At 37.1% G+C, this 15270-nt stretch overlaps 4 protein-coding genes and 1 long non-coding RNA gene across 8 annotated transcripts; 4 read left to right on the top strand and 1 right to left on the bottom strand.

The window, feature by feature from the left end:
• The first annotated feature begins 1103 nt into the window (after positions 1–1103).
• On the top strand, positions 1104–5224 carry LOC121776136 (DNA-directed RNA polymerases IV and V subunit 4-like). The gene is made up of 11 exons (XM_042173279.1): positions 1104–1263; positions 1455–1529; positions 2477–2539; positions 2664–2723; positions 2847–2930; positions 3191–3302; positions 3428–3505; positions 3618–3651; positions 3723–3791; positions 4573–4702; positions 4836–5224. Exons 2-10 carry the CDS (start codon positions 1481–1483, stop codon positions 4669–4671), a joined length of 648 nt encoding a protein of 215 aa, XP_042029213.1. The 5' UTR covers positions 1104–1263; positions 1455–1480; the 3' UTR covers positions 4672–4702; positions 4836–5224.
• Positions 5225–5787: 563 nt separating this feature from the next.
• Positions 5788–7543, top strand: LOC121776137 (60S ribosomal protein L23a-like). 2 transcript variants are annotated; one of them, XM_042173281.1, is made up of 4 exons: positions 5788–5886; positions 5991–6044; positions 6650–7013; positions 7322–7543. In XM_042173281.1, exons 2-4 carry the CDS (start codon positions 6029–6031, stop codon positions 7404–7406), a joined length of 465 nt encoding a protein of 154 aa, XP_042029215.1. In that variant the 5' UTR covers positions 5788–5886; positions 5991–6028; the 3' UTR covers positions 7407–7543. The 2 variants fall into 2 exon arrangements, with proteins under 2 accessions (XP_042029215.1, XP_042029214.1); XM_042173280.1 differs by having other exon boundaries at positions 5861–6044.
• Positions 7544–8762: 1219 nt separating this feature from the next.
• On the top strand, positions 8763–11162 carry LOC121776135 (E3 ubiquitin-protein ligase RGLG5-like). 2 transcript variants are annotated; one of them, XM_042173277.1, is made up of 11 exons: positions 8763–8884; positions 8978–9147; positions 9260–9485; positions 9559–9672; positions 9755–9852; positions 9931–10010; positions 10108–10213; positions 10298–10425; positions 10547–10706; positions 10824–10880; positions 10958–11162. In XM_042173277.1, the coding sequence occupies exons 2-11, from the start codon at positions 8992–8994 to the stop codon at positions 11039–11041; spliced, it is 1209 nt and encodes a 402-aa protein (XP_042029211.1). In that variant the 5' UTR covers positions 8763–8884; positions 8978–8991; the 3' UTR covers positions 11042–11162. The 2 variants fall into 2 exon arrangements, with proteins under 2 accessions (XP_042029211.1, XP_042029212.1); XM_042173278.1 differs by having other exon boundaries at positions 8820–8884; positions 8962–9147.
• A 387-nt stretch (positions 11163–11549) lies between these two features.
• LOC121776138 lies at positions 11550–12064 on the top strand. 2 transcript variants are annotated; one of them, XR_006045241.1, is made up of 3 exons: positions 11550–11576; positions 11682–11804; positions 11887–12064. It is a non-coding gene; the product is annotated as an uncharacterized LOC121776138 (long non-coding RNA). The 2 variants fall into 2 exon arrangements; XR_006045240.1 differs by lacking the exon at positions 11550–11576 and having other exon boundaries at positions 11629–11804.
• On the bottom strand, positions 12038–14473 carry LOC121776134 (glucan endo-1,3-beta-glucosidase 6-like). The gene is made up of 2 exons (XM_042173276.1): positions 14034–14473; positions 12038–13356 (listed from the first exon to the last, which is right to left on the bottom strand). Exons 1-2 carry the CDS (start codon positions 14378–14380, stop codon positions 12261–12263), a joined length of 1443 nt encoding a protein of 480 aa, XP_042029210.1. The 5' UTR covers positions 14381–14473; the 3' UTR covers positions 12038–12260.
• Positions 14474–15270: the final 797 nt, after the last annotated feature.

Here is a 15270-nt window from a genome sequence, read left to right on the forward strand (position 1 = left end):
TATCAAATTGAGATGTCTATGAATCAAAACAAATCATCATAAATCAGCATTCACAATGGCTTTCGCCCAGCAATAGCTCAGTCATAGCCCAGTCACAAACTCCTCATGCCACATCATCAGCACTAAAAATCCTCATGCCACATCATCAGCACTAAAAATCCTCCTGCCACATTATCAGGACAATCAAATAGCCCAGCAATAGCCTAGTCACAACACTCCTAATTATATAAAACAAATAATTGACAATCACACAAAATACAGAATTAAATTTACGATACAAATACGCGAAAATTCAATAATATTATTTAAACTAAAAAAAAGTACATTAAAAAAAATGCATTAATTTTAAAAGTACATTTAAAAAATAAATTAATTTTAAAAAAAAGTATATTAAAAAAATACATTAATTTTAAAAAAAATTACATTATTTTAAAAAAAACCCCGACCTCCGTCTCACTCCTCGTCTCCGTCGCCCCCGTCGCTGCCGGTACCCCCGTGCCCCCCCCGGTCTTCAAATCGTCACGCATGCTCACGAGCAATGCGTGAAGAAAGTTCTTCTCCTCGGGGTCCCCTGCCGCCTTCCAATCGGCTAAGATCTTGATCATCTGAGCACGCGTTTGTTGACGCGCGAAGAATTTGAGATCCTCTGTCGACTGGTCAAGGGGGATGCCGACTGGACCTCCTGGGACCCCCCGGCGCCCCCTCGCCTCCCGTTGCGACCGCCTTTGACCAACCGGGCGAGCGAACGATGGAGGGGACGGGAGCTCCTGAGCACCCTCGGGGAGGTCGTGGGAACCACCGCTACTGCCGCTGTAATCACCGGTATAGTGTTTCGAAAATAAAAAAAGAAAAAGAAAATTTCGCTCGCCGGTCCGGAGCCTGCAATGGCGGCGAGTGGACCGGCGAGCGCATCGCCCAGCGCTCGCCGATTTTTTCGCCGAAATGACACTCGCCGGTTACAATGGTTCGGCGAGTGAACCTGCGAGCGCCGGAGATCGGCTAGCCGGTCCGCTCGCCGCCATTGTGGATGCTATAAAAAAAGATCTAGAGGGGCCGCTTTTAAGCTTGAAATTCGTGAAGGAAAAGAGTACTCATATAGGAAAATTAGAGCTTGGCCCCTGCAATCTCAACAAATTGCATATTCAGATTAATTAAAACATTAACATTCCAGGAAATTTAGAAATTGAACCCCGACTCGAGTCTTCTCCGGTGGACTATCACCGGCTTCAACTTCAGCTCCCGCCGCCGCTGCCCTTCCTTACGGTGAGAATTTATGCATGCAAAAAATGCATTATGTTTCTCTCGCTTTATTTCTCTCTGATTTCCACTAAGAATCGCAAATCCTTTGCTTTCCCTCTGGTGCTCTTTGAGCGGCATTTGGTAGAGTTGTCCTCTTTATTTTGAATGTCTTGAAACAAACACTGAAGATAATTGGAACGCCTACGTATTTCTAGGGCTTGTGCAATTGGAGGATAACAGAATGTCGGAGAAAGGTGGAAAAGGGGGCAGGTCTTCTCTAAAATCACCTGGTATCGCTTACGTCTCTGTGTGTGTGTGTGTGTCACCGCTCTCTTTTACGTTGTTGCTGGTTTCTCTGTTTCTTTCATGTATGAGTGTGAATTTCAATTTCCTGCCGTAGGCTTTTCGTATTGTTTTTGTTTTTTTTAAAACTGTTCCGTTAATTTGCTGGAAAAATGGTGTTAATTAGTGGCATTACTACTGATGTTAGTATTTTACTCAGTAAACAATATTTTGATGCAAGTATGTGTGATGAAGTGGTTTACTGTCTTTCTCTTTGCTCCTGATTTTGCCCCTGTCTAAATGTTGTTATATGTTGTCAATCTTTTTTTCTGGAATAGTTCGATACACGTCAAAGTAGTCATTACTTTGTAGTTTGTAGGAAGACTTATTTATAGCAGATAGGATGTGCCTTTTTTCCGACTTCTCTAGCCTCATTGGTAAACATTTTTTGGAAGGTTTGTTTATATTTACTACTGCATAGCGAAGTTTTGTTTAATGGCACTATGCATTTCAGTTATAGCTGCATCTGTTGGCCTGGGTTTATCTTCTAATCTTTTGAATATGCTAACATTATGATTTTAAAGAAAAAGAAATTGGTAAGGATATATCGAAGAATATGTATATAACCTGAAATAACTGCCAATTCCTGATTACTTCGTCATTCGTCTTTATTCGGTTGGGCTTGTGATTTTATGGCGGCAATTTGTTCGATATTTTTCCTCTTATAGTAGAAGACAAACTTGTTTGTACTTTTGCACTTATACATAAGTAACATAACTAATTGTGTGATGAAACTAGTTTATTAGCTCCACTGCTTATCTTCTCATTTGTCAAATTGACAAATTTTCAATTATTTGTTGCTTACCTGTTTAGTATACATATTATATATGCTTGTATCTTCGTGTTTTTATTCTTTCTTATTGTCCTTACAAGTTCTTTTGTGCAACACAATCAGTTGGGAATGGTGATAGCTCAGGAAAACAGAAAAAGGGGAAAAAAGTTCAGTTTGATTCCGAAGGTTAAATTTGTAATTACTCTTTTTGCTATTAATCTTACTCACCCTCAGTTGGCATGACAAATGCCATATCTTATATTGCAGTCCACTTGTTATATTAATCTGTTTTTGTTATTCCAAATGCTAGATATTATGGAAACTGATACACCAATATCTAATGGGAAAGCCGATACTCCGGCTGCAAAAGGTCTGGCTCTGAATCCTTTTAATTACATTTCCCCTGCAACTGAGAATGATGTTGCTTTTAGAATTAGAGTTTTGATTGTTTATATTTTGTTAATACCTACATTTTATCATGACATGGATGAAGGTGGAAAAGGTGACAAAACTGCAAATGGCTCTAAAAAACCCACAGGGAAAGGGTCAACCACGGCGGAGCGAAGACTTGATCAAGGTTAGTAGTATGTATATTACAAACCTTTTTGAAATTTCTTGAATATTTATAAATTATTCTTTGTGCATTTGTTCACGAGGCTGCCTTGCAATATAAAAATTCGAGGCAAGACTTGACTATGCTATTATTCACTAAACTGTAGCACTGATTTAAGCATGAACCCCATCGTTAGATCCCTTGACGATGATCATCTCATCATGATTCCAGATTGTTGTTCCTTTTCTTTTCTTTCTTTGAACTGAATGATTATCTACGTATAGAGCTCCCTCCCAATTCTACATGTTTGATGGACTGTGAAGCTGCGGAAATATTGCAAAGCATCCAAGATCAGATGGTTATATTGTCTCAAGATCCTGATATAAAACTACCAATGTAAGTTGCGGAGGTTGAAACTTATATCATCTAGACTTTTCTTCTTACTTTTGTTTAATTATGTTGAGTTGTGGATGTTTTATGCTTCCTTGAAATTTGACGATGAGTGTTCTCTCTTATAATAGTTCATTTGATACGGGACTGACATATGCCAAGAGAGGTGGGAACTATGCAAAGCCTGAGACCGTGAAGAAAATATTTGAGTATCCTCATCTATAGTAACTTTAAAAAAATTCTCTGTCATACATTTCAGAAACCATAGATACTTTCTTTTTTCCATCCTTTCAAGAATTGTTTTTCGTTAACTCTAATAAGGCCTCTGAAGAAGCATGGTGTTTCTGACTGTGAGGTACGTAAACCAAGACTTAGTCTTCCAATCTTATTGTCATGGAAATAATTTAATATACTTCTATAATACAGATTTGCTTGATTACCAATATTTGTCCTGAATCTGTAGATGAAGTTTTTGCCGTTGTCCCAGCTCTGAAGGTACTATAACTGTTTTTTTTTGTTAGAAAGAAAATGGGATAATTGATTTCATGACTTATCATTATTTATGTCAAAAAACGCTACAAATGATCTCTTGTATATTTCTATAGGTGAGCATATAATTTTTTAAGTTCCAGAAACTCTACGATCAGTCTCTTGTATATTTCTTAAAGTCAGCATATGATTATAGAAATAAGTGTTTGTTGTATTAGTATTGTGGTTCAATATTCTAAATCTGACAAATGTGAACTAGGTTTTGAGGTTGAGTGGATTGATTCACTTTTGACAAGATAGAAGAGCGTTGTACTCATTTATAAGCTTAGCTGTTTTTAATTGAGAACAGATCTGGTTGAAATTATCAAAAGTTTTATGGTTGCAGTAAGAAATCATAGTGTAAATGCTAAATGCATGGCCTATATAGATTGTGAGGTTTGTTTTGCATCTCCGGTTTATAGTGGTATCTATATCTAGGCATAGCTCCCAGTATGTTTGAGTGATCCCAAAAGTCTGTATGATATTGGTATACGATGAGAACCACGACAATATCTCATAACATGTTAGTCTTTATTGGTATTACCCGCGTAGCTTCATGAAATACCTTATGTTATCAAATAAATTTGCAACTGAAATTTCACTAGTTTAAATGTTGTTTGTTTTTTCAAAAATAAAGATCATAATCCAAATGACACAAGGATTGATATTTTAGAGATGAGTCATGATATTGATAGAGAATCAGAGAATCCAAGCTGAACAGACTTTGACTGATCATGTTCTTTTCCAGCCTAAGATGAGCAAGTTGAGGGATCCCCTAAGAATTGCTTTGGCTGAACTGGCAAACCTCAAGGAAGCATTGGCTAACCTTAAAAACTCCACAACATAGACTGTCAATAGAGGAGGAGAGGAGGGCTCTGGTAAGTTGTTTCAGGCTATTGAATTGTTATATCTCGTTTCAATGTGAATATACGGTGGTGTGTAAATGTAGGCCAGAAAATTGGGGTTTTACTTACTATTGCTGTTTCTCCTCTCCGACTTTGAACTTGGCAGCAACTGTGGTACATGATATGGGGCTTGGTAGATGTACATCCCTCCGGTTTTGTGAAGTAATGAAGACAATGTGCTCCCGTGATTCTATTTCTATGGTAATCAAACTATTGCTAACAAATACATTTATTTTCGTTGATCCCGTGCTGATTTTGTGAAGGACGAATTGGTGGGACGAAGGGGTGTCGGTTACACTCACTAATTTTCATGTGAATGTTAAGCTGCAAAAGTGTGTCGAAAAAACTATTGAAGTTATGTGTGGTGTGTGCTTAATGAATGTCTATTGATTTCACCGCCATATATTACTCGTTTTGAAGTTAAAAAAGGTGTATTTTATAAATTTTGTTGATTTCTTTCGAGATCAATAGATCACTAAGTGATTGCTTGGTAGACGTGTTAATATAACATAATTAAAGTAGATGGGCTTTAAGATAAGAATCAACATATAATTTTTGATAAGATTTTAGTAATATGTTATCTAAAGTCTTACTACATGAAAACTTGGGTGCAGATGCCGCATTAGCAAATATTACACTTATGTAAAATTTTGAAACGGCATAAGATTTAATGCACTATTAGTAAAATAAGATTGAAGAATTAATTAAGCAAGCAAATTATTGGGTCTACTTTTCAAAATGTAGAAAGTTTTTATTTTTAAAAAAGATGGAGTAAAAAAAAATAGTTTTTATTTTTCAAAAAATGGAGGTAGTACTCAATTAATTTACATTTTTTTTTAATCTTTCATTCATAACTAAAAATTACAATTAAATTTTATTCGCAACCACACTCTTGCAATATATTGGTATACGACATAATAATGCTTATTCACTCGTAACTCACGCACAAATGGATCTGCTATGTTTTATTGGAAAAGTTAAAAGAAACAAATAAGTATTGGGCTTGTGTCTAAGGTGAACATTTTAATTTAAAGGGGAAATAAAATTTAAAACATAACATGGCCCAAAATCTGGGCCGAGTTAGTGATATTGGAGCGGCCAAACCCTAGTTCCATAAATCGTACTCCCAAACCTAATACGGCCTATCTCTCTCCCTGGTTATCTCTCTCCCTCTCGCGCTCCTTCTTTCCTAGCGCTTGATTTTTGATAATCGCGGTTGATATTTGATAATCTTACATTGTTAGGTTGATTGAATTTTCAGGATAGTTTTTGCGAGGTAGCAAAGGTCTTCATTTCGGAATGGCTCCTGCTAAAGGTTTGCATATCTGCGCGATTAGAAATATTTTTTTTTCTCGCTTTTATTTGTCTAGTTTGGCATACAGCTATGATTTTCTGCTGATTTGAGTACATATTTGCAAGCATATACAATATGATGTTGATTTGAATGTAAACCATAATTAGTTTCTTTCTTTCTCCTGGCTGTAGATTTCTGATTTGATTTTGTTCCGAAGCTCACTGAAATAGGTTTCAAAATAGTATATGGAGTATTTTAAGTTGAGAAATCAAAATTGTTGCTGTTGCTTTCTAAGATGTGAAGAAGTCGATAGGTTTATCCTCCTGCAATATTAGTTGTTTGAGATGTTTTCATAAGTTTTTAAACAACAGTTGTCTTTGGCTTTTGCACTATCTGCAAGATATTGTTGAGATGTTGCGAATACTTTTTATGAGAAAAAATTGAAAGCTATTGATTATGGCCACTCACTTAGTTGAAAGTTGAAACGTAGTTTTAATTGTCCTGTCCCTATATTCTTCCCAATTCTACAACTTGAGCAGTTTCATTTACTATATTTTGTGATTAAAGTGATGTATTTTCATAATGCTAGGAAAGAATTATGTGAAAAGTTCCTCTTTTTTTTCCAGCTGATACGTCGAAGAAGCCTGATGCTAAGGCCCAGGCCTTGAAGGCTGCTAAGGCGGTAAAGTCGTCGGGCACCTTCAAGAAGAAGGCCAAGAAGATCCGCACCAAAGTCACATTCTACCGACCCAAGACACTGACAAAGGACAGAAATCCCAAGTACCCCAGGATTTCTGCGGCCCCTCGCAACAAGCTGGATGAGTATCAGATTTTGAAGTACCCGCTCACTACCGAATCGGCGATGAAGAAGATTGAAGACAACAACACATTGGTGTTTATTGTTGATCTTCGTGCTGACAAGAAGAAGATCAAGGCTGCTGTCAAGAAGATGTATGATATCCAAACCAAGAAGGTTAACACCCTCATCAGGTATACCATTTCTCCTTTATTTTGGTTGTTAGCTGTAAATGGTTACATCTTATTTGCAACAAGCTCTGTTCACTATGATGCATGCAGCCTGATCTGATTTGCAACTTTGGGTGGACTTATATCTTGAATATTTGTTGCTTTGAAGTAATTGTGGCTGCAAATAGTGTGTGAATCATGTTTCTGTCAGTGTTAATGATTTGAAAGATGGTGATAAAATATGACATGATTGAATTACATTTTGCATTTCATCATTCCACACTTTATACCATTTTCACTGCAGTTGAATCTTACAAGCTTACTCTTTTCAGGCCGGACGGTACCAAGAAGGCGTACGTGAGGTTGACCCCAGACTATGACGCGTTGGATGTTGCTAACAAAATTGGCATCATCTAATTTGGCAGTGTGTAATTTTTTTTGTTAGTAAGACTTGACAAATCCAGTTTTTTTGTTGTTGCTCGACTCTTATTTTTCTCTTTGTGGAAATTAGTCACCAACTCATCCAATCAAGTTCCAATCCTTTTTTGGTACAAGCTCAGTTTTTACCGAGGATACTTTTTATGAAATACTAGCAATGTTGCAACTTGCATACACAGTTGAGTTAAAGAGTAATTTGTGACAATTTACTGAAATAGCTCATTCAAGTTTTTACTGAACCACCAAATTGCCTTTGATTATTGAAATCTTTTGCATTTCCTCATAAATGTCATTACTTAATTTGTAGTTATTAAGTAAAATTACCTCCTTCCCCAAAGGTTATCTTTGAATTTCGTTTTGCATTTACCAAAAACAAAAATGACTTCCCTTTCAAATATAGGACATATAACTATGTTCTTCGGCATTGAAAAGTCTGCTTTCAATTGAAAGTCTACATTGAGGCAATTGGCTTTCAATTTTATTGAGAACAATTTTCCTACTCCATTTTTGTAGTTAACATGATTTTATGAGAATTAAAGTATAGCTCTGTCGTAAATTTGGAAATGATATCAATTTATTGGGTACTAATACATGATTGTTAAAATTGTGAGATATTTATGAAAAGTATTACTTCCTCCGTTCACAATTAGAAGTCTTGACTTGCTATTTCCTATTTCATTTCGTTTACAATTAAGATCCTATGTTCACTTTTATTATATAAAGGGTAACTATGAATCATATTCCATTATTTTTTTCAGCCACTTTTATTCGTATTTCTTAAAATTCGTGTTGAATTTGATTGAGAATTTTAATTCGGTTAGTGCAGAAGATTTTAATAATAGTAAAAACTACTAGTTGATTTTAGATTGATCCATTAATGACAAACATTAGAAGCATTAGAAAATTAGTAGTGATATTCGCGAGGCTTTCGATAGTCCCATTAGTTATGAATGGGATAGAAACAAAACATTTTTCTGAAGATAAATTCCAATGTCAACATCGACGATACCAAAAATAAATTTATGAAATCTTAATTCATAAGCCAACTCATCAATCAGAATAAAAAGATTTTAGATCGTAGACAATCTTATAAAAAAAATTGCGTATAACAATCTGTATCAATTACACATTTGTGTAAATTTAATTGTATTGGCTCAAATGTCATTTAAGCTCAATAATTTATGAATAAATAAAAATATTAGTATTATAGATTTAAAGTAATAAGATTACGTTAACTAATTAATAATAATATAACCTTAATTATCTGTGTAGATTAACTTCGTTGGCGCGTTGAAGCTTCCATTTGAAAATAGAAATGTGAATGCAGTGTTGATTGTGATGTTAAGCTGCAAAAAGTCAGCTCAAACAAAATACTTTAATTGGCATCACTATGAAATGCCTCTTCAGATTTTGGCGTCAACGACGACGATTTCAGTTTCATCATTCTGATCCTCAAGGTAAAATCATGCGAAACATTTCTGTTCATATAAATCGGAAAAACAAATGAACTGAAAAGGTGAATTTGATCATTCAGTTGTTGATTTTTGCAGTATTTGTGATATAAATGGGGGCGAAGATGTCGAATGCAAGTGTAGTCCGACGGAATTCAACCAGCCATGTCTCTTCTCCTCATAATACTGATACAGATGCTGAATCTGAAACCACTCCTTTCTCTAGGAGATATGGAAGAATCGCTGACAATTACCGATCTATCGATCAGGTGCGTTTCATTTCGTCAAATTTGGATACGATTTTTTCTGAAATTTGAGTTGGATTTGGATGATTGGATCTCGCCTGCAGTTTATTGTGTTTGATGATTTGATTGTTTGAAGGTTACGCAAGCGCTTGCTGAATCCGGTCTAGAATCCTCGAACCTGATCGTAGGCATTGACTTCACCAAAAGCAATGAATGGACGGGGAGAGATTCCTTCCACGGAAGGTGCCTTCATCACTTGAGCGACGGGTTGAATCCGTACCAGCACGCCATCTCCATCATTGGAAGGACGCTCTCGCAGTTCGATGAGGATAATCTCATTCCGTGTTTTGGCTTTGGCGATGGTATGATACTGTGCTAGCATACTTCATTGTTAACGAGGGCGTGTCTCGTAACAGTTGTTGTTTATATTCGCAGTGAGTACTCATGATCGGGATGTGTTCAGCTTCTACGAGGACGGCAGGCCCTGTGATGGCTTTGAGGAGGCACTCTCTCGTTATAGAGAGATCGTTCCACATGTTCGGTTATCAGGTTCATCCACCTCTTCTTTCTCGAGTTTGTTGAAATTTTACTTCATGTTTTCTCATGAAGAAAATGCTCTGTGACTGTACAGGACCTACGTCGTTTGCCCCAATAATCGAGACTGCTATGGGGATAGTTGATCGAAATGGTGGCCAATATCATGTTCTTCTGATCATAGCTGATGGCCAAGTAATATTTATGCTTGCATCATAGTAAATTCATTTTTTCTTCTGGTTCGATGTGTCTGATTTCGACTTTCTATGGAAGGTCACAAGAAACATAGACACAGAAGCTGGACAGCTAAGTCCTCAGGAGCAAAACACAGTTAATGCAATAGTGAGAGCAAGGTTGTACATTGTGAAAGTCTTGTCTTAGTTTTCCAAAAGATGTTGAGGCTTTAGTTGACTCTTTGCCTTTGCTTTTTTTTTTTTAAATGTTGTGAAGCGGGTACCCATTGTCCATTATAGTTGTTGGAGTTGGAGATGGGCCGTGGGATACCATGCACAAGTTTGATGACAATATCCCAGCCAGAGCCTTTGACAATATACAGGTTAGACCTTGCAAATCCAGCTTATTGAATCCTTGCTCATGCTTGATCAGAAATTTTATGGATTACATTGGTTTCCAAATGCAGTTTGTCAATTTCACAGAAATCATGTCAAGAAATATCCCTCTACCGGAGAAGGAAACTGAGTTTGCCTTGGCTTCACTGATGGAAATCCCTCTACAATACAGAGCAACAATGGAACTCCAACTCTTGGGGTAATGCACTGTGAAGAATAGATACTATCATGTACTAAATGTTATTCGTGTTGAATTCAACTTCATCATATGCACAGTAGAAAAGACTGAACATCTTAAAGGCCTACATTTTCTGTTGCAGCAACCAGAGAGGGCACAGCATAACTCTCCCGTTGCCACCTCCATCGCGCAGCTTGAGGTCGAATAGTCATCTAACCTTAACTCGTTCAAGCAGCTATAGCGAAACCTTCTCAACTACCCATCCATCTCCTGTGTCCACTTCAAGCTCTTTAAATGAAAGGGTGCATCCTCTCACTTTGTGCTGTTTGTTACACTTTTATACTACTGTTTTTAGCATTAGGGTGAGTTTGTGTTTTGGTGATATTTTCTGACAATAGTTCTCTAACTTTTTTCCACAGAGGTGCCCTGTTTGTTTCTACAGAAGACGAAATCTTGCACTTGGATGCGGACATCAGGTAAAGCACCAAACATAAAGATGTGAAAATTTGTTAGGTTGTCTCCTGCTAAACTCTGCGCATTCTGTTGTTTGTAGGTGTGCCATGACTGTGGCGAAGAGCTGAGCTGGTGTCCGATTTGTCGGACAGAGATAACAACCAGATTAAGGCTTTATGATTAAACTCATAAAGCCAATGTTAGAACCAAGATATGATAGCCTGTGTGATTCAATAGTGATTTGAATGTGTATATGAAACATTCCTAATTTCACCTCAATTTAAGAACATTCGCAGATGAGTAAATTATAACTGTAAACACCATGTCGATTAGTTTTTTCTTGTTTTTCGAGGAGAGCTGATTTCGCTTGCCATCAAAATGTTCGCTTTTGGAAGCTTTCCGTGCTATGTATTTAAGATTCATAACAAGAGATCTGGTTAAGATCCACCTTCCAATTTCTATCAAAAAATCAGTTGTATAGCAACTTGAATGGTTCATGGTGAGGAAATGTTGATGATTGATTGAAGTTATGATTCTTGAGTTTTAAGAAATCTTGATATATAAATGGCATATTCAAGTTCAATGATGCACCCCTTCTTTCTTTGGAAGGTTCTGAAACTGAACTTCCCAAACAATTTATTAAAATATGTTAGGCAAGAAGACAACTTGGTTGACTCCATCTCAGTAATGGTGGACTCATCAGTCAGAAAAAGCAGACAGTGGGTATCAGTTTACACCAGCTTCAAATTTTTTATCCCATAGTTAAATTTCCTTAATAAATAGGCCATCTCATATCTGCATTTGATGCATCCATTGTACACTAGAAATGTTGAGGAACAAGAGCTTGGCGGTCGCTCTGACATGGATGCTGCTAGCTGCATTCCTCGTCCTTTGTTCGTGTGCAGCAGCTAGCACGAAACCTGCTGAACGCGTCGTGCATCCACAAGGTATGTAAACACCTCCACAAAACAGTTTCTTATGCAATATGTAGTTTGATTCCTAATTAATCTTTGTTTGAACTTCTCGAAGCCCCTAATCACCTGCGCCAGAGTCTGCTGCGGCAAAAGCTGCTGCTAACATCAAAACCAGCCCAGAAAAACTACAAGTGAAGAATGTGTTGCTATCATATGTATCTTGAAACTGAATGTGATGCATTGTACTATAACTTAAGAATACGGTATCAAATAGAATAAAAATTTTCAATAAATATAGTGCTACTATAATAGTACAGAAGCTTAATAGTCAATACTCTCACAACTCAACAATAACCATACTAACCCCAACCAATCTTCTAATCAATACATCTATTGTGATATTTATGTGCAGTATCTTATCTTTTTCTTTCGCTAACCGGGACAGTGCAGAAGAGGGAACCCTGAAAACCCCACTTCAAAACCTCCGAGTCACATGAAAATCACGCGAAACGCCCAACAAGCAACTAACAAGAATACACTCCATCCGCCGTCGGACCTAAAGCCTAAAGATTTCTCATCTGTGACCCCAACAAGAAATCTGCAGTCGCCAATCGAAGGATCCAACATAGTGATCATCCCAAGCCCATCAAACTCACAGCTCTTGGGGTTCTGCTTCTGCACCTGATAATAGCTGTTGAAAGCATATGATATATTTCCCTTCTCACCAATATCGTTGCAGGATCCTCCATAGCTAAGTGTCGTGCAATCCGCATAGTTACAAGCAAGCTTGAAGTGGTTTGCCACGGTGGAAAGATCCCGGTTAGGATTTGCAACACACCATCTGGACGGAAGATACTTAACCTCTTTCGCGTTTTTTAAATATCCATTGCCAAGATTCAGTCGGTACTTGGCCAGTCCATCAAAGGAGAATATGCCCCAATGCCTCTCAAAGTTCCCAGGCAGGGTACTCTTGGCCCCCTCGTCGAGAAGACTGAAAAGGTAGACGTCCATAGGTGGGACCCCTGGCCTTAGAGGAGTTCCCTTATTCGACAAAACATTCTTAACAAGTCCCTGGTTGAAAACCCTCGCTGCAGTGAGATTTGCCCCGGATGCACCATCTGTCGGCCAACCCACCTCCCCTATAACAATTGGCATCTGAGGATACCCTAGTTTGCTGAGAGCTGACACTAGTGTGTCGAAATTACCATCAAAAGCATTGTAGTATGTATTAGGTCCATCCACCACAGGATGCATAGTACCCTCGAAGAATGCATAATCTTGAGGAAAATCAGAGTTACCATACATGCTTAGGAAGGGATATATGTTCACTATGAAAGGCGAACCGTTAGAGTTGAGGAAAGAAACAATCTGCGTCATGATTTGTGTGAGCTCGGCTCGAAAGGCTCCTTGTGATGGCAGATTAGATACATAGGCATCAGCATTGCACGGGACGACCAACTTCACTGTGCCTGCAAGATTTGCTTTAGCCAGAGACTGTTGTAAATTCACCATAGTAGGCACCACATAAGATTGGAATTGACCAGAGTAACTAGTCAGGAAAGGCTCGTTTCCAACTGCAACGTACCTGCACCCGCCCTCAAGATTCAGTAGTGTCCACAAAGATTATAGAGGTAAAGCATCAACCTTGTTGAGTTCTAAACCCCAAATCAATTAACAGAGTACATGAAACTTATAATGTATCTCCATATAATTCTACTTTCATCATTTGTAGCCAAATTTAGCTGCAAATAGGATATGGAAAAAAGCTTGCAATTTGATACACTAATCCATGCTTGAAACAAAACTACAAACATACTTGTAAAGAAGCATATTACAGCAACAAGAAACCATTATTTAAGAGTAAATTAGTCTTAGACAACATAAAATATTTTGTGTATTAGATTATAGAATAGAATCTTCCATCCAAAGCAGCAGCAAAGAAAGAAAGATGCAGTTTTCAATTAGGCTCCCACAAGAATCAGATAACACAGTCCAATAATTTATAGTACTAGTACGCAAATCAACATTACAAAAAACCTAACCAAACACATTCACACTGAAAGTGGAAAGTAATTTTTTTTAAAAAGGCGAAACAAAATAATATCTTTACAAGTTAAGAAACAGAACCTCAATTGGAGAAACCATCAAATGCAACACAATCACATAAACTAACAAATAATCAAAGATTAAGACTGATAAGCACCTTTCCACAAAGTGTGTGTGTGTGCGTGAGAGAGAGATAGGGAGAGAAGGAGAGAGTACTTGATATCAACACCGCCTTTGACAACATATTTGGAGACATTTTGAGCGACCCACAAATCACAAGCAGAGGCAGAGGAGCTGAGGAGAGCCAGCATTTCGTTAGGGATCCCAACCATGACTTGGATCCCAGAGCCCATCAACGCCTTGAGGGAGTCTGGGTCGGCATCAAAGAGCTTCACTTTTTCAATCTTGTTGTCCTTCATAAGATCCACCACATTCTTAGGCGAGAGGCGGTGGAGCGAAATCGTGCCCCAGTTCACCCCTATCGCCGATTCAGCCACCTCCGCCGCCGCTGACAAGCTCACCACAACCACTAGGACTATGCTATAAAAATGGAGTCTTTCCATTTTCACAAAATTACTTCACTTCACAAAATCTGTTATTAGTATTATTTACTTTATTATATAAGTGGCCTAAACAGACTGTAATGATTAACAGTAAAACTTGTCCAAATATTCAAGATTAGTTTTTTTTACCTAATATTACAAGTCAAGAAGAGTTATCAATAAAATGATTTTTGAGTTTATAATGGCGAGAGTAGCCCCATATCGGCCAACTGTTTTTCTACTTTAGCCGAAAAAGAGGTCGGCTTAATTATAATAAGATTATCGCTTTGTTTATCATTTTATAAGATTATATTTATCACTTTGTTTATCATTCTATTAGAAGAATTATTGATGTAGATTGCAGTGATTTAGGGAGTGACATGTTACAACAATCTTTTCCACCTCCACGTCTCTTCTTTTTGTCCTATTCTATTTATGCAAATTAAGGCATGTTACATTTTTATTATTTTATGTTAAGGAATGTAATTAACAGCTGAAAAGCAACAAATAAAAATTGGATAAACAAAGTGAAGTGCGTAGTTCGCTGCTATACATGAATTATTATTGAAGTGGAGCCTACATTGAGACGTTTCTTTAATGTGATTAAAAATTACTAATAACAATCGAGACTTTTGTCCATAAAGGTAAGAATAACATGTAACAGAAAATTTTCTTAATTAATAACAACTGACAATTTCGTTCGTATGGAAATTTTTGAGATATTGTAATAGCAAAAAGTTTGACGCAACAAAATTAATCTTAGAATTGCGTTTAACAAAATTTAAACGATAAAGAAAGGATGATGAATCTAATAAATTTAAACAACTTTTAAAAGTTTAGAAACGAATATAACCCTTTTCTCGATCGACAAATGTAAAGGAAAGGTAAGTGAATAGATAATGTCCGGTTAT

This window comes from Salvia splendens, chromosome 18 (genome assembly GCF_004379255.2).
Source record: "Salvia splendens isolate huo1 chromosome 18, SspV2, whole genome shotgun sequence".
Taxonomy (NCBI): Eukaryota; Viridiplantae; Streptophyta; class Magnoliopsida; order Lamiales; family Lamiaceae; genus Salvia; species Salvia splendens.

What these genes read in the sequence shown, in the direction of transcription:
- LOC121776134 (XM_042173276.1), bottom strand. Translation starts at nt 14,380, where the DNA reads ATGGAAAGACTCCATTTTTATAGCATAGTCCTAGTGGTTGTGGTGAGC. An exon ending in AAAGGCGGTGTTGATATCAA is followed by an intron (nt 13,357 to 14,033) that starts GTACTCTCTCCT and finishes GGGCGGGTGCAG; the next exon opens with GTACGTTGCAGTTGGAAACG.
- LOC121776136 (XM_042173279.1), top strand. Translation starts at nt 1,481, where the DNA reads ATGTCGGAGAAAGGTGGAAAAGGGGGCAGGTCTTCTCTAAAATCACCT. An exon ending in CCTGATATAAAACTACCAAT is followed by an intron (nt 3,303 to 3,427) that starts GTAAGTTGCGGA and finishes CTCTTATAATAG; the next exon opens with TTCATTTGATACGGGACTGA. An exon ending in CCGTTGTCCCAGCTCTGAAG is followed by an intron (nt 3,792 to 4,572) that starts GTACTATAACTG and finishes GTTCTTTTCCAG; the next exon opens with CCTAAGATGAGCAAGTTGAG.
- LOC121776137 (XM_042173281.1), top strand. An exon ending in AAGGTTAACACCCTCATCAG is followed by an intron (nt 7,014 to 7,321) that starts GTATACCATTTC and finishes TACTCTTTTCAG; the next exon opens with GCCGGACGGTACCAAGAAGG.
- LOC121776135 (XM_042173277.1), top strand. Translation starts at nt 8,992, where the DNA reads ATGGGGGCGAAGATGTCGAATGCAAGTGTAGTCCGACGGAATTCAACC. An exon ending in ATTACCGATCTATCGATCAG is followed by an intron (nt 9,148 to 9,259) that starts GTGCGTTTCATT and finishes GATTGTTTGAAG; the next exon opens with GTTACGCAAGCGCTTGCTGA. An exon ending in AATGCAATAGTGAGAGCAAG is followed by an intron (nt 10,011 to 10,107) that starts GTTGTACATTGT and finishes AATGTTGTGAAG; the next exon opens with CGGGTACCCATTGTCCATTA.